The 25,553-nt window shown below is 36.4% G+C and overlaps 1 protein-coding gene across 2 annotated transcripts in view; it reads right to left on the reverse strand.

The window, feature by feature from the left end:
* Positions 1-626: 626 nt before the first annotated feature.
* Positions 627-25,553, reverse strand: part of LOC117111265 (CAD protein-like) — a 34,844-nt gene continuing 9,917 nt past the window's right edge. The window contains exons 1-38 of one of the 2 annotated variants that reach the window (XM_033254177.1): positions 24,937-25,337; positions 21,604-21,873; positions 20,862-20,920; positions 20,665-20,748; positions 20,044-20,185; positions 19,510-19,681; positions 18,996-19,289; positions 18,687-18,840; positions 18,388-18,519; positions 18,000-18,233; positions 17,296-17,517; positions 16,504-16,692; positions 15,794-16,027; positions 15,464-15,601; positions 14,964-15,208; positions 14,540-14,786; positions 13,719-13,919; positions 13,207-13,329; positions 12,479-12,880; positions 11,902-12,069; positions 11,043-11,225; positions 10,256-10,360; positions 9,433-9,678; positions 8,499-8,747; positions 7,851-8,015; positions 7,545-7,676; positions 6,888-7,089; positions 6,490-6,605; positions 6,034-6,249; positions 5,459-5,669; positions 4,668-4,876; positions 4,119-4,196; positions 3,728-3,869; positions 3,368-3,564; positions 2,752-2,907; positions 1,844-1,945; positions 1,500-1,594; positions 627-1,231 (exon numbers count right to left, since the gene is read on the reverse strand). In XM_033254177.1, coding sequence (XP_033110068.1) covers positions 1,129-1,231; positions 1,500-1,594; positions 1,844-1,945; positions 2,752-2,907; positions 3,368-3,564; positions 3,728-3,869; positions 4,119-4,196; positions 4,668-4,876; positions 5,459-5,669; positions 6,034-6,249; positions 6,490-6,605; positions 6,888-7,089; positions 7,545-7,676; positions 7,851-8,015; positions 8,499-8,747; positions 9,433-9,678; positions 10,256-10,360; positions 11,043-11,225; positions 11,902-12,069; positions 12,479-12,880; positions 13,207-13,329; positions 13,719-13,919; positions 14,540-14,786; positions 14,964-15,208; positions 15,464-15,601; positions 15,794-16,027; positions 16,504-16,692; positions 17,296-17,517; positions 18,000-18,233; positions 18,388-18,519; positions 18,687-18,840; positions 18,996-19,289; positions 19,510-19,681; positions 20,044-20,185; positions 20,665-20,748; positions 20,862-20,920; positions 21,604-21,873; positions 24,937-25,024 — 6,705 coding nt within the window. In that variant the 5' untranslated portion in view covers positions 25,025-25,337 and the 3' untranslated portion in view covers positions 627-1,128. Of the gene's footprint in view, positions 1,232-1,499; positions 1,595-1,843; positions 1,946-2,751; positions 2,908-3,367; positions 3,565-3,727; positions 3,870-4,118; positions 4,197-4,667; positions 4,877-5,458; positions 5,670-6,033; positions 6,250-6,489; positions 6,606-6,887; positions 7,090-7,544; positions 7,677-7,850; positions 8,016-8,498; positions 8,748-9,432; positions 9,679-10,255; positions 10,361-11,042; positions 11,226-11,901; positions 12,070-12,478; positions 12,881-13,206; positions 13,330-13,718; positions 13,920-14,539; positions 14,787-14,963; positions 15,209-15,463; positions 15,602-15,793; positions 16,028-16,503; positions 16,693-17,295; positions 17,518-17,999; positions 18,234-18,387; positions 18,520-18,686; positions 18,841-18,995; positions 19,290-19,509; positions 19,682-20,043; positions 20,186-20,664; positions 20,749-20,861; positions 20,921-21,603; positions 21,874-24,936; positions 25,338-25,553 lie in introns of those variants that run through there. The other variant, XM_033254178.1, reaches the window with a different exon arrangement.

Genomic DNA, 25,553 nt, shown 5'->3' on the forward strand with positions numbered 1-25,553 from the left:
ACGGAATCACTCATGTGTGACAGTCCTACATTCTCTGCATACATGGCCATGGCAAATTGCATCCTAAAATCCATGTGACGAAGATAACATTTTCGCATACGCAGATGACTTTTAGTGACGTCATTACGTTCCATCTACTGTCGTGCAATCGAAAGCTTCCTTTTTTGAGAACTACTGTACTGTTATTTATCCAAAGACACCACCACCATAATATTAAGTACTGTACAGTGCAATGGTTATTCTTAAGCTGTGGTTAGACTATCAAATTTTATTGGAATAAATCTGTTGTATGCCCATATACAGACATGATGTCTGTCACATGTTTTTGTCAAATAAAATCTGGAAAAGGCTTTAAGTAGTGGCTTGATTTTAAACTTTTGTAGCTGCTGCTTCTTTACAAATCACTGAAGGACATTTCAGTAAAAATATTGGTGACTACGTAATTTCAGCTATACCCCGATTGAAATGGGCCTTTATTTTTTTTTATCACTGATCTACCAGAACGAATCTCATACCTCATACAGTAAAACATTTTCTGAGTAATAGTACTAAAAAAGTAATAAAAAGAAAGGGAAATTATTTTCCTGGAGCTCATTGTTAAAGATGAATAAAAAAGAAGACAGTTGTATACATAAGATATTATCTTTATTTGCTCATTTAAAGCATAATTGTGCAGTGGCTTGATACAACAACATTGAAATTAATATATAGATTAAATCGTTGGGTTTGGTTATCATTCCTGAGTGCAAACAGTTACTCTTCCAGTCTTTGTGCGTACAGGCTGTGCTTTAATATTATACTGTACTATTATTTAACTAGAAATACCACCACCATAATATTCTTTCACGGAATGCTTTTTGTGTCTTAATGAGTTTTAACACCTCAAATAGCATGATCATTAGATTAGATTAGAATTCCTAATACAATTGATTTTTTATTGTTTAGTCTTTAGAAAATTGAAGCAAAATACAATGTACAGTACAGTAGTTATTCTAAGCAGTGCCTTAATTTTAAGCTTGTTTAGCTGCTGCTTGTTTTTTTTCATTAAAAGACATTTAAGTAAATATTTTTGTTGCAACATCTTGCACTTTCTGATCACCAGACATGCCATGGTCATACATACACCATTCAGCACTTTCCCAGGACCAGTGCCAGAAGAGCCATTCGGACGTACATGCCACATTCTGCTTGACGGAAGTAGGCTGCTCTTGGGTCACGATCAACTGCAGGACTGCGATAAAAAAAGAATGATTACTACTACAGAAACACAATCAAATGCAGGGGTCCCAGGTCTCCTGAAAGCAAGGATCTCTAGGAAAATAACCCTTCACCCGCAAATTCACAATATTTCATGAGTTTAATGCTGTATTATCGATTGGAAATCAGCGCCAATGGACTCCAAAGAGACAAATCTACAGCAGACACCTAAACCAAAGGCATCAAGAGAATAATAAACATGATTTGTCCTCATACTATATAAAAATATAAATACACCTTACCTGATCTCATTAACTCTTGGTAGAGGATGCAACACCACCATCTTTTCCTTGGCACGTGTCATTATGTTGGGGGTCAAAACAAATTGACCAACAGACTGCAAATGAATAGAAATTGTTTACAAATTTTTAAAAACTTAAAAAAAAATAATTTATTGATTGACAATAAGCCCTCTGTGATTGATTGTGTACATTAATTCCATCAATGCACTGTGCTAAAGGCTAGATTATACATCTATGCTTGACACAACATTTAAGAAACTATCGAAATAGAGGATTTTTATGTAGTTTTCAAATTGTTTAGTTTAAACAATTAATTGATCTTAGAAAAAATCAACAACCGATACCTTTTCATATTCTTCTTCTGAGGCAAATCTTTCCTTCTGGATGCGAGTTAAGTACAAGACATCGGTGTCTGGTAGGGCAGCTTCAAGAGAGCTAAACTCATCCTGCAATGTTAGCCACAACAATATGATTTAAAACAAAGTACTGTCCCATTAGCAACAATTAAATTATCTGATGATCTCAACAACTTATCTGGGGGCATGAGGATGCAATACTAAGGAAAATGTATTCCTGCTGAAAATTAACAGAGCAAAAAATTACACTTGAGTATATAAAATTCACCTTATACCACCTCATTCCCCCAGCTATTGTAAATTAAACTATAATTTGGAGGTAATGTAAATTCGGCTATGTTCACACACACACACACGCACCCATACACACACCCACACACACCAGTTAATGGTTGACAAGATCCAGATTAATAATATACGTGCTCACTGTTGTGTTCATACAAGAAAATCCCTGATCCAGGTATCAATGAAATGATGTTGCCATTCCAAGGCAAAACAACGTAACTGCACAAAAATATAATACTGTAGCAGTTACGTTGTCTTGCCCTGGGATGGCCAGATGGTGGGATCCATGGCCAATAGGACATGCATACTTCTGGTTAATTGTAGAAATGTGGTCAACTTCCTAACCAATCGGGCGTTCTCACATACATACTAACGGTTAGCGCTACACACACCCTAAAGGTTGACAAGATCCAGATTAATAACATACGTGCTCACTGTTGCATTCATACAAGAAAATCCCCGATCCAGGTATCAATGAAATGATGTCGCCATTCCAAGGCAAAACAACGTAATTAAAATATTCAGAAACAAAGTCAACAGGCTCATTCTTGGTAACAATCTACTGCCAAAGAAAACACAGATCAATTCAAAAGCATATAATGAAAATTTACCTGCTGTATTCCCTTTTCTTTTACATATGCAATGACTTTGTCTGGCATCCGCAAATTTTTTGGTGAAACAAAGCGTAGTTTAACACGGTAAAGTGTCAGCAATCGAGCAAGTGAGTGTACTGTACGACCATGCTTCAGATCTCCCACCATTGTAATCTAAGGCACAAAATAAGAATAAAGGATTTAAAAATTGTGTTAATTATTCTTAGTGTTCAATGGTGTCCAAGTGGTGGTATAGAGAAATTCAACTACGAAAGGCGCTCTCTATTGGTGCTTCCATTGTTCGGTACCTCCCCTGCATTTCATGTCCATGGATTGTATGGTGGTGTGAAGTATTTCAAATAAATTATAATGAAAACATTCTGTACACACTATAATTCCAATATCTACATCTGTAGCAGGTGTATAATAATCTCCAAGTGGAAGACCACCAGCTATGGTATCTTCAGAAAACAATCTCTGCAAATAGATCGGCTATACTCTAGATGATTATTAGGGGCCTCAAAATCATATTGACTCTCCTTCAATCATATTATTTACATTTGAATATTGTATTTGACAGGGCCATGACAAATCATTAGGCTTTTAAGGTGATCCTTTGGCTAAAAATACTTACCGTAAGTCCATTGACGGTACCAATCTCTTCTCTGATGGTGAAGACATCCAGCAGTGCCTGCGTGGGATGTTCCCCAACACCATCACCTGCATTGATCACCGGTTTGCGGCAATGCTGGGCTGCAGTCTGTACTGCGTTTGGTTCAGGGTGTCTAATTACTATCACATCACAGTAACCACCCATCACTTGAGTTGTATCTGAAAGACAAAAATGATAGCTACATGTGTAATTTTTGCTCCACCATTACTACAAAAGTTTTTTTTAGGCCTGCAACATGTTTATCAACATATGGGATTCTATCCCTGTGTGGTTAATGTATTTTGCAGTCTATCAACAAAAAAAGAGAATTTGAGAACTGACCTGCCAATGTTTCGCCTTTCTTGTGGGAAGAGAAAGCTTGATTGAGAATAATGGCGCTTCCACCAAGCCGCTGCATCGCTGCTTGGAAAGAGCTGGCAGTACGGGTGCTCACTTCATAGAACATACACGCCATTACTTTGCCCTAAATATAACAATATATCTTAGAGTAACAAGATAAATTCATTACAAGTCTGGATTTTAAAAATATTGAGAATGTTGACAATAAATATGTTGCTGATTAGTGACATTGGTGTGGTGATGATATAACGGCAGTGAAAATAGTGACATTATATAACCTGCAGCTGTTTCAGTGACAGCAGTACTGTTGCTTAACACATTAGGGATGTGAAAGAGGAGGTAAGACAGTGAAAACATTGAAAACTGTGCATACCTTTAAGATGTAGTCCAGTGGTCGGTCTCTTTGCACCATCAACCTCATGTTATGTGCAACATTGAACAGATGATGAAGCTACAAACAAATGTTCCAGATATTAGAGTAAAAAAAAAAATCAGAATAATTTATTTCACAATACAGTAAAACACATAAGCTTGAGAAACAGAACTGCAACTGGTGCATCAGACTGCTCCTAACATCAACATTACTATGATCACCAGTAACAACCTTTCACTCGCTGCTCTGTTAAGCGTAACTTTCCATCTGTGTTTACCTGTCTTTCTAATGCTGCTGTTTATATGTTGGTATATGTATTGGATTGGTTGGTATATGTAAATGGATTTCATCATTACATTTCATGTCATATCTATTTCTCTTACTTTCCATTGCCTTTCCATTCCTATACTTTCTGGTCTGTAAACCAATTCATTATCTATATCTAATCTTTATTCATCAACAAGTTTGTAAAACAACCAGATAAAACAAATATTACAAAATCAATGTACTAATACCAATTGCTTATGAATATCATAAAAACTTGCTCACATGTTCCTTGGTCAATTGAGCAGCACTCAGAATATGCTTGCCAACAAGACTGTGCTTAAGTTCGCTAGGCATCAACATGGCTGGCACCAAGGCGTAATGTCCGCCACCTTGAGGAGTAGAGCCTGTAGAAGTTGGGGTGAGAAACAAGGCTCGTCCAGTACTGCTAGGTCCAGGAGGAGGTGACAGCAGTCCAGTTAGGTTGGCTGCATCTAAGAACAAGTTGATAATATCATATTAATTACAAATCCTATACAAAGATTAGGAAGCTCAGTCATACATAAATGCTGACATAGAAAACTTAATAAAAATGAAATGAGTCGAGAATATAAGGTAATTAATAATAGAGGAACAATATCAAAATTACTGTAAATGCTCGAAATAAGCACCGCACTAAACCTGATTTTTGTTTGGTAAGTGCCGGTGCTGCTCTGGAATAAGCGCATATATTATTACCGTGCGTGTAAAGAAACACTTTAAGGAACTGGGTTTTGAATACAATGTACAGTGTTAAAATTAATAAACAACACAAGCATTTCTTTATAAACGTTTATTTACGATGATGCAGGACCTATGTTAGAAATACCAAACTACAGGAATACGTGAGATAGGTAACTTTGGAATGAGCATGGAAAGCGCCACGGCAATACTTTGTATAAGTGTCGCACTGAAGCCTCCAAAATTGTAAAACAGCCACTGTGTTTATTCAAGCATTTACGGTAATGGATATAAAAATTATATCAAATTAATTTATTATTATTATTGTTATATTTACACAAATTCTGCCGACTAACCTCCACCAGCACCAGATTCTGACACTCTGTGTACTCTGGGCGGCAAGGTGAATCTTTCACTTCTACGAGGAGATGATGGTGCTGAAGATGGCACAGATCCTGGTAAAGGAAGCGGAGAAGGTCCTGGTACTTGCACTGTCAGTGGTTGGGAAGTTGGGAAACCATCTTGAGCACTACGGATATCCTTTCCAAAACCAGTTGGCACTAAAACCTAAAAGACATTTGAAGTTGAATGCAATTTAAATGTAAAAATAATTAATTTATTTTTCTTTTAAATATATTTACTAATCAAACTTTTATTGAAGGGATGTGAAGCCATAAGTACAAGCAGAAAATTAAATTTAAAATAATAAAATAATCTTCAACGTGCTTCTAAAATGTGGGTATTATTAATGTTATTGTTCTTAAATTTTTAATTAACCTTATCATCATCACCACCACAATTACCATCATTATTATTATCACTATTCATATTTAAAGAATTTGGTTTTCTACGCAAAAACAGATCCTAACCTCTTTTATTTTCACTGAAATAAATCTGATTTATAAGACATGTGCTAAATTTGGTTACTCACCCTTCCATCCACATAGGCTACTTCACCACGTAAAACAACTCGGCGGACCATTCCTTTAACACTGCGTCCAGCAAAGGGAGTCCATTTGCTTTTTGTGTAGGTCATGTGATTTGGAATGCACCATTCCTGATCCAAGTCTACCTCAATGTACGTGTCTTTCTGCTCTGGGAATCCAAAGATGCGACGAGGATTGGTATAGAGACGCTGGATAATATCCTGAAGAGAAAGAAAAATGTTTACAATCTTAACTGGCACCCAATGAGAATTTCCACCTTACCACCACTGATGATTTACCGTTGAACTACACAAGCTTAAGCATGTTAAAACATGTCAAGCCGGGCATTTTCTGCGTTGTACAATGACTAACTCCACTCCCTATGAGCCCTAGACGATGCAACACCCGCTGGGGGCAGTGAGTGTCCAGCATTAGACAGACAGACATACAGTACTACTAACCTCCAATGTTAGCTTGCCTTCATCTACAGCAGTTAGCAGCAGGGGCAGCATAGTCTCCAGTCCAGGATATCCAGGAGGTGCTTTGGTCGAGTCTTTTTCTTCTACTGTATGAGGTGCTGCCAACAAAATATTTCATTATATGATATTATTATTAAATTTATGTAAAGAAAATGCAAATATATTGTAAAGGACAAATAATAGATCTTAAATATCTTTAACGGTACATAAAATACCTTCTATTATAATATAGTTAGTATAAACTGGAAAAATTTTATTGAGACAATTTTCATGGTCGGTGGCACAAACTTTTCTTTCCAAGCCTGATTGCAAATGTAATGGTTGTTAAGTTGTCAAAAGTGTTTGTAATTGAATGCAAACCCTGTGGTCACACAACTCACCATGATCTGTAGCAAAGCAATCAATGAGCTTCAGATTGTCCCACAAGGCCTGCTGGTCTTCATTCGAACACAATACTGGTCTGACCTGACCTCTGGCATGACCTATGACATCCAGGTCTTCATTGGTTAAAAAGAGGTGATGAGGGGTCACCTCACAGGTCACTTGCATGCCAGATTCTTTGGCTAATTTTACCATCTCAATCTGAAATAAGGAAAAAGTTGTATGAAATCATATGAGGAAATATATAGCATAGGTGTCAACACAACACAGTGTAGACATTTAAAAACGTAATTATGATAGGTGGCGTTTGAAAAATAACTAATACACAATTAACATTTTTTTTAGTTTGTTATTTTACTCAGCTTTAGGCACTAGGGCCAAAGATAGAACTTAACAGTGAACTTAAATCACTTTTAAGTGGCAATCCCATTGCAAGAAACACACACACACAAAATGCTCTACATAGACTACTGTAAGTCTCATGAGGATTATAGGGATTGGAGTTGTTTTTGGTCGTGAGAAGAAATCCTATTACTGTGACAGGAATTGAACCCAGGACCATGGGATTAGAAAGCAAGCATCTTTTTCAACTCCACTCTAAGTACTAAGAAACATTAGGAGAGAATCTCATTGTTAAAATAAATTATAAGACTTACTTCTTCTTTTCTGGCAACATGGCAAATATGAACAGACCGATCAAACATCTTCGCCATGAACAAAATGGCTGCTGTTGTCTTGCCCTCAGCATGGCAACAAATTGGGATGTGTTTTGGCCAGTTCTCAAAATGCTACAAATAACAAAAGTTAAAGAACTCTTTATTTGGCGTCATTAATATCATTTTTATTATATTCTTTTTTTTCCTATTATATATAAAACCTTGATAAAATTTGTTACTGCCATTTATAATAATGCAAACACTATACAAATTCCAATAAACTTTAAGGAAAAATGAGTTGTTTACCTTCTTCCAGATAGTGAGGTCTTCCAACATCAAGGTGGAAAACGTTTCGTTCAGATACATCTTAAGGGCACAAGACGATGTCGCAATCTTCTGAAGTTCTTCCCAATTATTCGGTCCAGCACCAGCATAGAGGGCATAATCACATCGAGCGCCAATTCGCGCGAGCTAAAATTAAACAATGCCGAAAAAAATATGAATTAATATGAATACATAATAACATACTTCAAAAACTACCATGGATTTCACACCACCAAAATTTATTTACAATACAGAACGAAGCAGGAAATTATTTATCCACAACGCACCTTGTACATTGTTAATTTGCAATAAGTTATCCATTTGACAAAAAAAAAAAAAAACATTTCCGATTGGTCAGTTTACCAACAACATTTACTAAAAGTTTTAAATAACTGCAAATGTATTAAAATAAAAAACTCGAGTTATTGTGTAGAACTATTATATACATAGAACCAACAACTTTACATGCCCACCAGAGGGCAAGGTAATTATAATATAGTATCATAACTTGTTAGCATACAAACCATTGAATTTCTGCTCCTAAGCTTAATTCTTACTAATGAACCACAAAATCAACAATATGCATGCATGACAGGATGGTATTTTAATTAGCTATGTCTCCTGACCTACCTTCTGGGCTAGCAGGAATGAAGCTTGATCTGTGACAGTCGGGCTTGTATTTGGCATCACACCAACAAGCGTGATCCCACCAGCCAGCGCAGCAGCAGTTCCTGAGGCAAAATCCTCCTTGTGGGTGAAGCCAGGCTCGCGAAGATGAACGTGAACATCTATGAGACCAGGCAACTTGATGATTCGGTTAGACGCCATGCAATCAATGTGAGTTGATACGCTAGGAGAGCCACCAACCCTACGTAATGCCTGATTGGAATGTAACAATAAAGATGAATATTGAATACAAATTATTTTAATAACAATAATTATTAATAACAATAATAATAAATAATTAGAGAGACTCAAACAGTGCAACATTACTATACAATAATGTAAATATACTATTTGTAATTATAGCGAGCTACTATTCATTTCTATTTTTGGATGAATGAAGATTAACCATCACCTTTACATTCATAATTGCTTTTAGTATGCAATTGGGTGGTCCAAGTATAACAAAAATTGAAATTGAAAATAAAAAAGACCAATACAAGAACTTTTAACTGTACCAGGATAGGGCTTCTTGTCCTGCAGGCCTGATTCTATGGTCGGTGCATAATTCTTATGCTAATAAACCTAGTGAAACAGATCAAGTTAAATCTGTACAGGCTCAGAAATTTGTTTGAGGTCAGTTGAAATGGAAAAACACTGTATTTTTAAAATCATGTAATCTCTTTTTCTCAAAACAGAGTATTTGCTGTAAGCAGGGCAGCAAAAAAAAAAATAAATAAAAAATAGAAAAAGAGCAGAGCAGAAGAAAGCTACTGGTTGAAGCAAGTGTTGAGTAAAGAACAACAGAAAAAGAAAGTCCTTAAAGAATAAAACGTAATTTTAAATGATCACTGGTACCTAAGATACATTTGTTAAAAATTTGCACATAATTTTTACACACCTCAATGAACAGTTTTGCGATCTTCACATCAGTTATAAGAGGGATCTCCTTATCGATGGCCATACGTCTGGTACGGTATCCTTTGGTGATGAATGAGGAAGCTCGACGTGACCCACCATTACGCATCGGTAAGTTAATGACCAGATCAAAGTGTTTATCCATGATGTAATCAGCGATGTTTCGCTGAGGTGCATTTTTTTGTCCCGATTCCTCCTCCTCTTCAAACGGCCAATCAACAGGTGTAACCTACAAAAATCAAAAACATTAAACTGTATTTTATGCATTTATTTAGATATATACCTGGCACAGTACAAGGGTCTCTACTGGTAAAAACAAGTGAACAGATGTAAAAAACTAGGAAAGAAAAACTCCAAGCCAGCACCCAAAACGCTGTTACAGGGATAATTGTTAGATTGTTAACTGTAACAACAATTGGCAAGATTCTATCCCCCTATGGAATGCCAGGCCTGTAGCCAGTATATGCAAAAGGGAGGTTCTGAGCACTGGGTTTAAGGGACACCCCCTAAGAGCCAAATGTGGTTCACCACCTTAAAGCTTACTTCTTGCAGTTAAGATAAAAGAATATTGCAATTATCCAACAAAAGCAAGAAGAAAAAGGAAGATGAAAAAACAAAAACTTCAACTGGGTATACAGGGAAGGAATTTTTTTTTGTGTTATGTGCTATTTGGTATGTGATTTCTAAAGGGGACAAAACATCAATGTGCAGTAAATATTTATGAACAAATCTAGCACCCCCAAAAAATTTAAGGGAACTTAGTATTAAATAATTTAGAGTTATTTTAGATATGTTTAGATTCCTACCTGTACACCTTGTGCAGCGTAGTAGTCAGCAGTTCCCATGCTACCATACAGGCTGTACTTCATGTTTTCCATTGTTCTCACTGCCCCCAACATCTCCACTTTCCACTGTACAAGTCAAGAAAAATTACCAGTAAATTTATGGACTCACCAGGGGTCCCAATTTGGAAGAAATAGTTAAATGAGTTTTCTTAACACATCTGAATCACTAAATACCGAAAGATTATTGATAATAAAAAGTAAAAATATGCAAATATTATGTGGGAGATGAGTTAATTTGTTGGGGATTTTGTGTGCTTGCAGGAGTGTGGGAGGCTGTCCCGATTTCCAGGGCTCTTGCTACCTGCGGGACACTTGGCAGGGGCACCGTGATCATAGCCAACAATATCGGCACGGGTTCACGGCTGGCTCCCTCCTATATTTCTGGTAGTGGAACAAGTCTTCTCGGATAAGGACTATAAACCGTAGGCCCAGTGTACAAAAATGCTCATATGTACTTTAAAGAACCCAGTACATCTTTCGAAATGAGTAGGGGGTTGTGCCGGTTTACTGGCTGCAGAGGACATGTAGTGACCCTCAGGGGAGGAGAAAGTTATTGAAAAGTGCAACATTTAGTCCCGAGTGCATAGAGACCTCGTTTATTTGGGCTATATACAGTTAATCCATCTATTATTATTATTACTTGTTAACAAGTTTACTGGAGTAAACAAGTTTACTGGAATGGATGCTCAATGAAAATACATAATATTATATGATGGCTACATTTTAGTGACCACAGTCACATACATACCTTGTAACTCCCAATTGACAATAAGATATTCTTTTTTGGTATTTTAAATCCGGAGCTGAGCATAGCTTTGAGGTATGCCTCATATCGGTTCTCACCGAATCCTGCAACCTCTCCAGTACTTGACATCTCAACGCCAAGCAATGTATCAGCTCCAGCAAGACGAGAGAAAGAAAACTGAGGCACCTGAAAATTTTTAGAAATTTCATTTAAGCATTTTAATATAATAAAATAACTACCTTAAAAATGTATTCATCCTTTATCATTCCTTTATCTATTCATTCATACATATCCATGCATTCACCTGTTTATTAATCCATTCTTTCTTCTTATTACATACTTTGTTCATTCATCCACCATTCCTAGCTCAATCCATCATTCATCCATCTCTCTATGCATTCATTCATCCATCCATCCACTAATCCATTATTCATACATGCATTTATTTGTTTGTTCATTCATATGATCATTTATTCATCATCCATCCATCCTTCAATATTCATCCATTCAGCCACCTACCCATCCATCATTCATCCTTCTATCAATCCACTATCTATTTATTATCCATCATCCATCCACCTATTATTCATCTATCTACCCATCCATCATTCATCCTATCTATCCATCATCTATTATTATCAACCATCCATCCCCCTATTATTCATACATTATTCATCCTATCTATCCATCTTCTATTATTACCCATCATCCATCCACCTATTATTCATCCAGAATATATGAAGCTCTTAAGACATTTATATATTCAAGGAGAATAGCACAATGTATATGACAAAAAAAATTATTATATTATTAATAATAAAAAGGCAGTCTCAGCTGAAGGTAATTGTTCTATTGTACATACCTTTACTCCTACTTTTCCACATTCTATCAGACATTTAATTGGTTCAACATTTTCACCCATTATCACCCTAGTTGCTATGGCAATAAAGTCATACCCAAGAGTTTTGGAAACAAATGGAAACGAGCGAGAGACACGGAGGTTACACTCTATAACCTTTAACTGGTTGTCCTGAAATTAAAACAGAAAAAACAGCAAATGATTAATTCCTTGAAATAATAAGCTTTAATGATTTTACTGTGTTTTTCCAAAAATAGCAAATGAAATTTAAAATAAGGTAAACAATTGAAATTCATATTATTTGGATGAAGATAATTGCAGCCAAAATGTCTACATGGTATAATGTATGGGATGCTTCATGTTTTTGATATATTGTGCTAAATAAAAATAATCACAATACTAAAAATATTTGATAATCTTGAGTAATAATCATACTAATAATCAAAGTGATAATAACAAGACCCTTACTAATGATAACCTAATAAAAAGAAATTAAATTAAAATAAAACAAAATAATACTAATAAATAACAAACTATTATTTATACACCATCATACACAAAGTAAATGTACTCTCAATACCTTTGCAATAAGTTGGAGATTGTATGGGCCAGTAACCTCCAGAGCCCTGCCAATGGCATTCACGATGGCAAGGATCTTATCGATGGTCTCCTGGTTCAAATCCTGAGGTGGCGTCACCAGACTAGCGTCTCCAGAATGCACTCCTGCGTTCTCCACATGCTCCGATATTGCCACGGCAATGACTTTTCCATTACTGGCAACAGCATCAACATCGATTTCTTTGGCTTCCTGGATGAACTTTGAGATGACTACTGGGTGTTCCTTCGAGACGGCAACAGCATTGTTTAAGTACATCTCAAGATCAAAGTCAGTGTGAGCTACTGCCATGGCAGCTCCACTCAAGACGTAGGATGGACGAATCAGGCAAGGGTAGCTTACACGGTCACAGAACTCCTTAGCTTCCTGTAAATCGTAAGCATTAACATTTTCAAACAACTTAGGTAGCAATAACAGTGTGATTAAAATCGTGTTCAACCCTAAATATAATGCATGTTTAAGTTACTAAGCAGGCATGTATACATATACTGTATTAAGTCAATGCAATATTTTATTTTTAATTCTCAAAATATGTAATTTTTCAATATATAGTTTGTTGAAACAAATTCATCTGGTTTTTTGAAATAGACTTTGTTTGTTATATTTCATACATAAATTACATGTTTGGTCTGCAGGCAAACTTCAATACGATTTTGTTAAAATCAATTTGATACCACAGAGTAAATGCTTACGTTTAAATTGGTTAGTTCCTTCCACTGAGGTTGGCTGATGTTAACATGGTCCAACATTCGAGAGAACTTGAACCTGTTCTCTGCATTATCAACAGACTCAGGGGAGCTTCCAAGTACTGTACACTGAAGTGATAAGAAACAAAAAAATATGTTCATATACATATTCATTTTATTTCTTTCTCATCCGGCAGTGACTGATTAATCTAGCCTCATACAGCTTAGAGAAATAAAAATATGTTTGATTATTTAATTAACATTAAAAAAACATTGCATAATAAACTGTGATGCATCTTTTGAAAAGAGCAAGGGTTCTGGTATAGCTTGTGCCGTGGACTAGATGCGTGTAATTGGCAGGAGTCTGTTTGGGATGAGAAAGTAATACGGAATAAGTTTCTCTGAGAGCTATGGAAAAGGTGGCATATAAATATACGTAAAATTCAACATTCAAAACTCCTTATAAAGAATATGACAAGTTATTGATACTCAAAATCTAAAAAATATGATCAACTGACCTGTTGCCTATGCAGTGCCATCGCAATGTTGTTTGGCAGTTGACCTCCCATGGATAAGATGATGCCCTCTGGCGTTTCAGCTTCGTAAATGTCCATCACAGTCTCAAACGAGATTTCATCAAAATATAGTCGGTCACACATGTCATAGTCTGTGCTCACAGTTTCTGGGTTATAGTTCACCATAATAGTTTGATAGCCCATCTAAACAAAAACAATTAATCATTATCAAAAACAAGTATATTGCATATTCATTAACAAAATTAATTTGCATGTAAAAGGTCAAAGATCAAATTTAACACTGTTTTAAATATCACAGGGTTCACTATGTTAAGCTCCATTTACACTAGACATGATCAAAATCCCTCAGTGTTGAAGAAACGATGCAATGACATGTTGTTGTTGTGTTATTGTGCCTAGTGTAAATGTAGCTTTAGTCTGACAGTTCACATAAACATAAATGAATATTCATTAATAAACTGGTGCAATTTGCATACAAAATGTCAACAAAGTTCAGTCCAGACTATTATTTGACATGCCTAAATATAGCCATTATGACATCACACCATGACCATATATAGGCACATCATGACTATATATAGGTACATCATGACCATATATAGGCACATCATGACCATATATAGGCACATCATGACCATATATAGGCACATCATGACCATATATAGGCACATCATGACCATATATAGGCACATATATATATGGAGGGATACAATAGTTTTTTTTTGCCACAGAGTTTGATAGTCTTCACAGACCTTCAGCAGACATGTAAATGTTCCATGTTGGGATTTTTCTGCAGCACATACCTTTCTGAGTTCTGTAATACATCCAACAGCGCACCAATCAAATTCCACGCTGCTTCCAATACGATAAACTCCTGAACCAATCACCATCACATAACCTCCGGGGAAGTCGAGGTCATGGGATGTACCATTATAGGTCAGGTAAAGATAGTTTGTGCTTGCCGGCCATTCAGCTGCTACTGTGTCAATTTGCTTCACGAATGGTTTGATTCCAAAGTTCTGGCGCATTGTTCGGACTGCTAATTCGGTGCTAACAAGATATAAAAAGAAAATACAAATACTTTCATTCTAAATTTCAGTAATTTATCCATTTATATAGGTAAAAAACCTTACAACAATCCAGATAGGAAAACATGTGAGCTTAAATATTACTGTAGAACCTTCCAAAACAATTATTCTTCCCTCTGTAAACTAATTGTTTCCGTACCTCATAATGGCCTTAGCAATTTGTCTATCACAGAAGCCAAGTTGCTTAGCTTCCAATAGAACATCAACTGGCAGCTCCTTTTCCTGGTAGGCTTTCAGACGTCCATTCAAGTCAACAATATTCTTCATTTTGTGCAGAAACCAAGGATCAATCTTCGTGAGGGAGTAGAGGCGATCAATGGAATAGCCAGCATGCAAGGCAGCAGAAAGGATGTAGATTCGCTTGTCTGTGGGCATGCTCAGTAGCTGTGAATAGTAAATTTTGAAAATGGGTGCTTTATAGAAATATTACATTCACTGAACTTTATACAAGGTGCAAAACTTGGACTGGTCATATCGATGGTTGTTACTTAATCATAATTTGGTTAACGTCTAGCATTAACTTATACTTTGCCATTTATTTCCATTAACTTACTATTACTGTTTCCACATTTGAAAAAAGGGGTGCTCAGGCACTGTGATGACCCCCCCTGGTTATGCCACTGTTGGTGGCTACCTTACCTCATCTGTTGGTTGATCTGTCCCTGGATCAAAACCACCTGTGTTCTCATTTACCATCCGTAGAGCCTTCTGAAGAGCTTCCTCAAACTTACGACCAACAGCCATCACTTCACCCACACTTTTCATTGAGCTGCCAATCTAAGAGTAGAAAAGTAGATCGAATTTATCAAAACAAAGCTTACACAAATACTAATGTTTATTTTAGATACAACAATCATTGATCTTTGAACCTCATTTGCATGAATCAAATCCAACTGGCCATTGAACTATGACCAAGCTAAATTAATCAAATTGAAATAACCTTTGCACCAGGACCAAATTGTAACTGACCTTTGTGCTGACTCTGTTGAACTTATTCAAATCCCAACGAGGAATCTTTACCACGCAGTAATCCAAGCTAGGCTCAAAACAGGCAGTGGTTTCATTGGTGACCGTGTTACGTAGACGTGGTAGAGGAATTCCTAGAGAGAGCTTGGCAGCAACATAGGCTAGTGGATAACCTGTGGCTTTACTGGCCAAGGCTGAGCTCCTTGACAAACGTGCATTTACCTCGATGATGAAATACTGCAAGACAAATTGGGATTATTGCTTCACTGATGCAGGAACTTATGAATTATTTCAGATATATATTATTTTTTGTTTTTAAAGGTAGGAGAATAATTAATAATTACAGCGCCATTGTACTGAATTGAACACGGCCATCACCCATGACTACCATAGCACCTATTAAGAGGCACTTGTAGCTGGAGCTGAATTAAGCCACAGCATTGGGGGTAAACTTCTATTCTTTCATAAAACACACACAAGCCAGGTATGTACACTGGACCTGGACTGATTTTATAAACTTATCTGAGAAGAATTTTTATTGACCCAAGTTTTCCATCAAACACCCTTTTTGTCTTAGAAAAATCAGTTGTAGAACATAATAATTTTTTTTCCCCCAGAGAAAATTACATCCAATAAGAGCAAATGGTTTCACAAACTTAAAACTATCAATACATTTCATACAAGAAAATAATAAAATGATATCATTTACGTACCTCTTGCGACATGGGATTGAGTGCATACTGGATGTTGCATTCACCGATGATTCCAAGATGGCGGATGACCTTGATGGCTGTAGTACGCAGCATGTTGTATTCAATGTTGGTGAGAGTTTGACTCGGTGCCACAACAATTGATTCTCCCGTGTGGATTCCCAAAGGATCCACATTTTCCATGTTGCACACCTATGGAAATAAACAATAATAAAAAATATCAATCATTCATCAATTGAATTTAAATAAATTTCATTAATCTCATGTATGTAATGTATGTATGTTATTATCAAATCAACATATTATGTTAATTAATTATTTTGATAGTCCGCTAAAGGTGAAAACTCTATCCACGATGGATGGAGTTCTTTTTCCAAGGCTAGTGTTCTTGGTGGCATGGAATGTAAGCTGTTTGCAAGGATTAGTGTTATCGATGCATATGACATGCGAGATCCAATTACATTGTTGTAAGTGATAATAACCTGTGATATTGGATGTTATTTCATATAATCTGTTCTTGATAACAAAACTATATACTTACAAGACAAAGTAATGAATATTTATTTATTCAAGTGAATCACATGAATTATAGTAAGTAAAGTTTAAAAGTAAATACATTTCATATTGTAGCTGGAAAAATTTTTTAATTTTAGGTGATTTATAAAATTTAATTAAACATTATTTTTTAAATAATACTATTCTCACTGCTGTATCCATTTTCTTTTTAACAGAACATTTGATTATATATTTCTATTTCTTTGAAATGTTTCAAAAAGTTTTTTTATAACTGCTTACCGTGATACAGTTATCGTAAGCATCTCTCACGACCTCATACTCAACCTCCTTCCATCCTTTGAGAGATTTATCGATTAAGACTTGACTGGTATGAGAAAATGCTCCAGTTGCGATCTTCAGCAGTTGTTCCTTGTTGTCAGCAAATCCTGACCCTAATCCACCAAGTGCAAATGCTGCCCGGACCAAAACTGGATAACCTATCCTCTCTGCTGCTGCAACAGCCTGTAGATTAAATAACACCCAGTATAAATGTTTACCTTCTTTTATTATTATTAGTGCGGTTCAACCTTGAGGCCCGAGGTTCAATCCATCCACGTGCATTTTGCTTGTGTCCTTAGGCAAGGCACTTTACCTAAGGTTGTCTCTCTCCACCTAGCAGTAAAATGGTGCCTGGTAGTTGCTAATTACAGCTGCAACATTATGGAATTCTCCAAGGGAGCTAAGCCTTGTTGGCATAAAGCACTATTAAGTCTAACATACTATTATTATCCTGTAATTTTCATAATAATACTGTAATAATATTAACAATGATAATAGGCATCTGCCACATTTAATGGTATGATTAAACTGTCATTAACTACCGCAATTTTGTTATATATGTATTGTAATTGTTCTGATGTGATGCTGAATAAATTTGATTTGAATTAATATTGAGAATGTCAACAAGTAAAAAGTAACCTCAAATACTGATCAGAAGCACTTACCTGTTCAACAGAGTAGGCCGCTTCGCTCGGTGCAACTTTCTCCGCGATTTCTTCCATCTTGTCTGCGAATACTTTTCTATCCTCTGTGTTGATGATTGATTGTACTGGTGTGCCCATTACCTCCACATTGTATTTCTCAAGAACTCCGAGTCGTTGTAGCTGTACCCCACAATTTAAGCCAGTTTGACCCCCAAAATTGAGTAGGATACCATCAGGCCTCTCACTCTTTATCACCTGAAATTAAGATGTACTTAGTCATCAGCATCACATGATAAATATTGGCCAATCAGAAAACATCATAGTTAATGTTTTGTCAACTGCATTATGAAAAATAAGTTTGTTACAAAATTAAAAAAAAATATTAATTATAATTTTTAGTGCTGCGTACCTGTGTAACATATTCTGGTGTAATTGGCAAGAAGTATACCCTGTCTGCCATTCCTCTTGATGTCTGTACAGTTGCAATGTTGGGGTTGATTAGGATAGATCCAATTCCTTCTTCTTTTAAAGCTTTGATGGCCTGAAAAGATAAAAAAGACAAAGGTTTTATGGTATAGCAAGGGAAAAAACCCAGGGTATTGTTATTCAAGAAGAAACCCAACCACCCACAAGGCTTGTTACGTACATAAAGCTTGCTTCCTAAAAAAAGAACTTTAAATTGACTTTTAACAAATACTAAAAACTAACCTGAGATCCTGAGTAGTCAAATTCACCAGCTTGCCCAATGGAAAGTCCACCTGATCCCAGGATCAGCACTTTATTAGGTCTGGAATTCTGAAACTTGGAAGTGGATCTAGGGTTGTACTCCATCTTGGACTGAATGCGTTCCTTGACGGTCATGCTAGAGGAAGAGGGTAAATGTAAATGGAATCAGGTAGGATACTTTTTAATGTATTATAATCTATGCATCATGGTGCTGTCATTTAATTAATTGAAAGGTCATCAGAGGATCACATTAAGGTCAGTTAATTGTCGTTAATGAAAATCTCAACTTACCCAAGCGATCCCTCGCCTTCCTTGTACGCCAGTACTGTGTTTAGGAAAATATCAAAAAGGAATTCCAAATCTTGTGGGCCGCCCATGTGTTCGGGATGGAATTGTACGCTGAAAAATGGTTTGGAGTTATGTACAATGCCTTCATTGGTGTGATCGTTAGCATTGGTGAACAGGACAGACCACTCCTCTGGTAGGTTCTTGGCATCAATAGCAAAACCATGATTTTGAGTGGTGATGTAACAACGGCCTGTACCGCTATGAGTACACGGTTGATTATGGCCACGATTACCATATCTGGAAAAAAAAATGAATTCAAAAAATGAGTATCCACTATGTAAGGTGGTTGATCTATCCGGAAAACTGAGTATTTGGAAATTTTGGCACATAACTAAGATGATTTAAGTTCTTTTAATGGGGAATAATGGATTAAAATCTATAAAAAAAATTAAGTACTGTATAACCAATATTTTAAAATGTCACAACATGTCTATTTGACAAATAAAAATCACCTTACTTCATTTTGTAGGATTTAGCTCCAGCTGCAAGGGAGCAGAGCTGATGACCAAGACAGATTCCAAACACTGGCTTTGGGTTTGATTCGTTCAAAATGGCTTTTAAGTTATCAATGGTCACACTGCACTTTGTTGGGTCACCTGGACCGTTGCTAAGAAACAACCCATCATATTCTGAAAGAGGAAATAGGTGGTAGATGATTACAAGAATTCTTGCTCACACACATAACTGCATTTGTTTCTTTCTACACAGGAGTGGGTACCTTGTAGGATGTGATTGCTTGCTTTTATTTGGTATAAGTAAAACACTCTTAGAAGATTGAGAATACTGTACCCCTAAAAGGAGTAGGCTGCACACTGTGTACATAGTAGATTATATATATATATATATTCTCCACACTACCACATTTTATGTGACAAGTAAATGTGATGGCCATATTTGGATGTACAGTAATATGATACCATCATGCCCATATATGGGCACATCACACAAATTTGTGATAGTGATGAGAGTGAACAGATCTTTAATAGCCTACCTTCATTTCTGATTGGATGATCCCATGGCACTACTTTGACGCAAGCTCCTTTTCTTGCCATTAATCGAATCTGGTTGTTTTTCATTCCGCAATCCACTGCAACAATTTTCAATTTACCATCAGGGTTAAAGATCGTGGGTTGCTATGCAGAAATATAACAAAAGACAATATAATTTTGTTAGCAATTAGTAAGTCTTAATTTTACAAGTATTCAGTCTAACACACACGATTGTCCACAGCTCCACCTGATGAATTTTACAGAGCATGGAACCTCTGAGTTGAAAAGGGGTGCCATTTCCATTTTAGACCTGGGAGACAAAATCCTAGTTCCGAGCATATAAAAAAATATAATTTTAAAATAATTTTCTAAATTTATTGGGTAGCAGTATTTATTATATAGAACTATAATATATTTAATAAAAGGCTTATTATTTCAACAAATAAGATAGTATAAATGAACTGATGGCTTGTTCAATAAGTAAACAATATCTTGGTGCAAACTTGTGCTACAAGTAAATATATCCTGCTACAAGTAAATGTATCATGCTACAGGTAAACGTATCCTACTACAGGTAAATGTATCCTGCTACAAGCAACTGTATCCAGCTACAAAGAACTTACTCTTGTAGAAACTTGTGCTACCAAATGTTCAGCATTTGGATCGTAAAATGTGACAGAATCTGGAATGGTTCCATCTATGACAATCTGAAGAAGCAAGAAGAGCAGGATTGGATTGTGATTAGAAACAGTGGATAACAAGTTTACTTTTATACTGAATATAAGAATTATAATACTAGTAATATGAAGAAGTGAGATACCTTGCCCAGCATAGTTCCACATTCCCTGATATTCTTTGTCAAGCGTCTTGTATCAATGTCTATATAATTGACAAATAAAAAAAAAAAAGATTTCTTGAGACATTATAATTAGATGATAATGATGTCGGTTGCTCATATTGTGATCCTTGAAATGAAATTACAGTACATCAACATATCTAATAATATCTATACCAGCTTTCCAAAGTTTGCAGAATGTGGTTGCTCTTCTGGTGATACAAAATAATTGGTAATCAGATTTAGGGGGACAGAGGGGTGGCCCAACCCCGGTTCCCCCTTTTGGGAGGTTAAAAAAAAGAAAGAAAAAGAAAAAAATGATAGCCCAGAACGCCTCAAATGTTATTTTCGGGCGTCTAGAACACACAAATTTCACGGGGACATGCCCCCAGATCCCTTAGAGCATTGTTGTCTTGATTGGCACAAATTTCGGCTCCCCCCTCCCACTTTTGGACGTCCCTGGTAATAATAACTGAAAATCACACACCTACTCATAACACTATGCATCACAACAACTTACCATTGCATCTTTTATTTTATAAGTGCACTATTTTATGTGAATTAAAGCTTTATTGAGTATTTTATCTTATTATGACAACATAAGCCACAATTTTAATATTCTCAGTTACATTAAAGGAATGCTACCAATAATAAAAAGCAGAAGCTTGTGGCACTCGTCTATAAATAGCAGAAGAAACTGAAATGAATTGGGAAACAGAATACTTACTACACATGGCCGGAATATTGTTTTCTTTCAGCCAATCAGACAGAGACCTCACAGCTGCCCAATGGCTGTATTCTGTGGAGATCTCACCAACAATCAAACCAGCCACATGGATTTCCTTAGACTCAAACCACTTCAGCAGTCCCAATTCATCAGTATCGTTGCCAGGGATGCCATAATTACCAATCAGGGGATAGGTTAGAACAAGAATTTGTGACTTATATGATGGGTCGGTGAGCGACTCTGGGTAACCAACCATACCAGTCTGGAAAACTATAGAGAAAGGAATAAATCAAATACTGTAAGTTAATTAATAAAAGCATGATACTGTATTATTCTCAGAAAAGTTTCATCTGGTTGTCATTAACGATAAAGATATATTTTTATAAATCATTAGGATTCTATCACAAGCTGAGTTATCTAGTGGTTATGGCTGTGTTGATTGTAGTATGCAATCTGGAGAGTGAGCCCTCTGGGTCAAGGGGAGGAGATAAATAAAGATGGCGAGTAAGACCATACTGAAATAAAACTCAATAGAGTCCATTGTATAATGTTCTGCTCCGTATAACAACTCATCACAATGGCGCCTGGTTCTGGAAGTCGTGGGTTCACTTCCCACCTGAATCACTTTAGAATTTGGGAACATATTGAGTATTCGGTACAATCATGGTAGGCAGAAACGTCACTTCTATATTTTCCTGACGCAAACTCACTTCAAAATAGCATTTGCAGTATCCTCTGCTACTTGGGGTTTGGATTCAACACTATCTAGTCACTATGTGCAGGCTCTGTAGTCACATGGTTATGTGCTGGGATAGTTATCTGGAGGTCGTGGGTTCACTTCCCACCGGATATCACTTGCAAATTTTGGGGCACAAAGGTTAAGTGGGGGTTGAAGATCAGTTGAGGGGGGTGCTAACTCGCAATATACCGTAAGGTGATTTTAGGTGAGTTTTTAACTGTGATATTTGGGGGGGAAGCAAGTATTTTGGAGGGAAATATGGATGCCTAATTTAAATAAAATTCCAATTTTAAATCTTATTTATTTTAAAAATTGTATTTTAACATGTTTCCAAAATCTGTTAAGTGAATGGCATCAATTTTTATGTTTTTATGGAATTTTATGATGAATTGTTTACTTACTTACTTAATTACTAGACCGATTTAATTAAAACTTGGTCAGTAGAACAGGTGCCACGTCCCATTTATGTGTTGTTCACAACCTGGGGTCAAAGGTCACATAAAGGGCATTAGGGTGAAAAAAACCAAAAATCGTATAAGACTATTTGTCTCACAAATAATGTAGCACAGTCTTGTCCTTTGCACATATACATTGGCATAAGGCAGATTCTAGAGGGTGTTCAGGGATAAAGGGTCAAAGGTCATTAAGGGGTAATTTTTATGTTTTTTCTGGCAACATTTCAAAACGCTACTAGTGCCAAACTGTTGTGTCGATTTCAACCAAACCTGGTCAGTATAATCGGTGACACCTCTCATAAATGGGGTGTTCACTGTTTGGGGGTTAAAGGTTACATAGGGGTCATTAGTGTAAAAAACTTTCAAAAAAATGAATAAAAGACTTCTTTTGTCACAAATAACATAGCAGTCTTGTCAATGGGCACATATGTATTGGCATAAGGTAGGGTCTTTATGGTGTTCAGCAATTTACGGTCAAAGGTCATTAAATGGTTATTCTTTCATTCTCTCTAGTAACATTTCAAAATGCTACTAATGGCAAACCATTGGACCAAATTCCATCAAATTTCATCATTAGGAACCGGCGACACCTCCTACACCCCAGTCTAGGATCAGGGGTCACATAGGGGTCATCTGGGTTAAATTTTCAAAATAGCCCAATTGAGCTCAAATTTACTAGGAATGATCCTTAGGACCTTCTAAACACAAAAAATACTCTTCACCCCATATGTCAAAGATCATAGATCAAAGGTTCAAAATGTTACTAATGGCAAACGATTGAACCGAATACAATCAAATTTGATCATTATAGAACCAGTGACACCTCCTACACCTCTGTCTGGTATCATAGGGGCCATCAGGGTCAAATTTTCAAAATAGCCCAATTGAGTTCAAATTTACTAGGAATGATCCTTAGGACCTTCTAAACATGAAAAACTACTCTTCACCTATAGGTAAAAAATGACAAGGGTCACTATAGTGAAAATTATCAAATATTGCATAATGACTAACGATTGGACCAATTGCATTAGACAGACCCTACCAAACATGGGGGTGTTCACAAGTTGAGCTTAAATGTCACAGTGGTTATCTCGTAAAAAATGACTGGGTTCATGTTCTATTGAACACAGTATCTCTAGTTCTAATTTGTTTTTGGGTCTTTTTTCTGCATTTTTATAAGCGGATAGACATGGCCTAGGCCGGGTCTAGCTAGCCTAATCACATCAATTTAAATTCAAATTTGCAGACATACTTGCCTTATATCTTAACTTGCAGGAGATTTTAATGGTAGACTAGTTTGTTTTTAAGTGTGTAAGTATGATTGATTTGCATGTCAAGTGAAATTATTACACTTATTTTCCTTTGATTTACCGTACTGTAATTCTCGGCTAGGCCTAGCTGTACACCTAGCCGATACGCAGTGTGGTCATGGTGTGGCTAAGGAAAGTTTTGGTTTTCTGAGCATGTGCAGATTGCACTTATTTGCCTCATAAGCATAACAATACCACACATAAGGCTAATTCAAGAAAGACGGCTTAAACCAGCCAGCTTCCTATCCTGGTAACAGTTGTGAAAGTCCTTGGTTTAATGTATGTAGTAAACTCTTTATAACTACTGTATAACTGAAATTACATAGGCCCCCCTACTGCAAAAAAATCTAAGGGCCATATGTACACCTAATGAAATATTTAATTTTCAATGTTTTAACTATTCAAAAATTTTACATTGTAATTACTGTAGGCCTAAGCATTTGTTTTTTGTCAACAGTGATTCTTAAAGTTAAGTTTACTTTTGGGGTGTCCTGTCTCATGACATTGTTATTTTGTGGTTGTTCTTTGATGTTTCCATTTGAAGAGTAAATTCTAATGTTTGAGACAAATGAGAAGGAAATGAATTAATGCAAATCATCAAACATAGAGGAGTGGGACTACAGATATGCCCTTAGCTGGCTGCTACCAGTGCCAGCCAACAGGTGAGGGTCCTACTATGAGTCTCCTAGGCTTCCTAATTAATTAACTCTTCTCAGCCACCTGTCTCTCTCTCAGTCTCTGTCATTCACTCTAGACATTATTGTTCACTTTTTTATAAAAACAATTAACAACAGTACAAATTATGCGTTGAATGAAAATCTAAACTAACCAACTTCGCCCGGGCTACTAGTCTCTGCACCAAACATTTTCCCAGGATAGGCTGATCCATCTTCAAGGTATAGTGTTGCACCTTTCATCGCTGTGATGTTGTTGGACCTTTGAAATTCGCGCGTTTTGATGTTGCGAAATAATTCAGCGCGTCACCTGTTTCGCGGTTGATTTTTGTTCACAATGTGGCGTCCAGTAAAATTGCCTCTACTCCTAACAGGTACCTTGAAACAGGCCAAACTTTCGCAAGTTGGTTCACTTACTTTTACCAAATGAAAAGTTAAATGGATAGCTTATAGAGTAACCGTCTAAGTTTAAATAAAACTGCTTGGCCAACAGACTCTAGAAAATGAACTAAACAGCACGACGGCCATGCTGTTATGATCATAGCCAGCGAGGTAGTCTGTAGTCTCTTAATGGACTTTTAGTATGGATTTCACTTTATTTTATTATGATTACACAGTCTGGCGGCTGTACCACAACGGCCGAATATCGCATGGAAGTAAGCCATCATGAGAAAGGTCAACCTTCTCTCTCTTAATGCCGTTCACTCCATGCACTGGTACGCCGAGTGATTTGCGAGTGAAAATGGAAATGGAAAACTAAAGCATAATTGAA

The sequence above is a fragment of the Anneissia japonica genome, unplaced genomic scaffold (assembly GCF_011630105.1).
Source record: "Anneissia japonica isolate Jap-2015-1 unplaced genomic scaffold, ASM1163010v1 scaffold287797_len360924_cov175, whole genome shotgun sequence".
In the NCBI taxonomy this organism is placed as follows: domain Eukaryota; kingdom Metazoa; phylum Echinodermata; class Crinoidea; order Comatulida; family Comatulidae; genus Anneissia; species Anneissia japonica.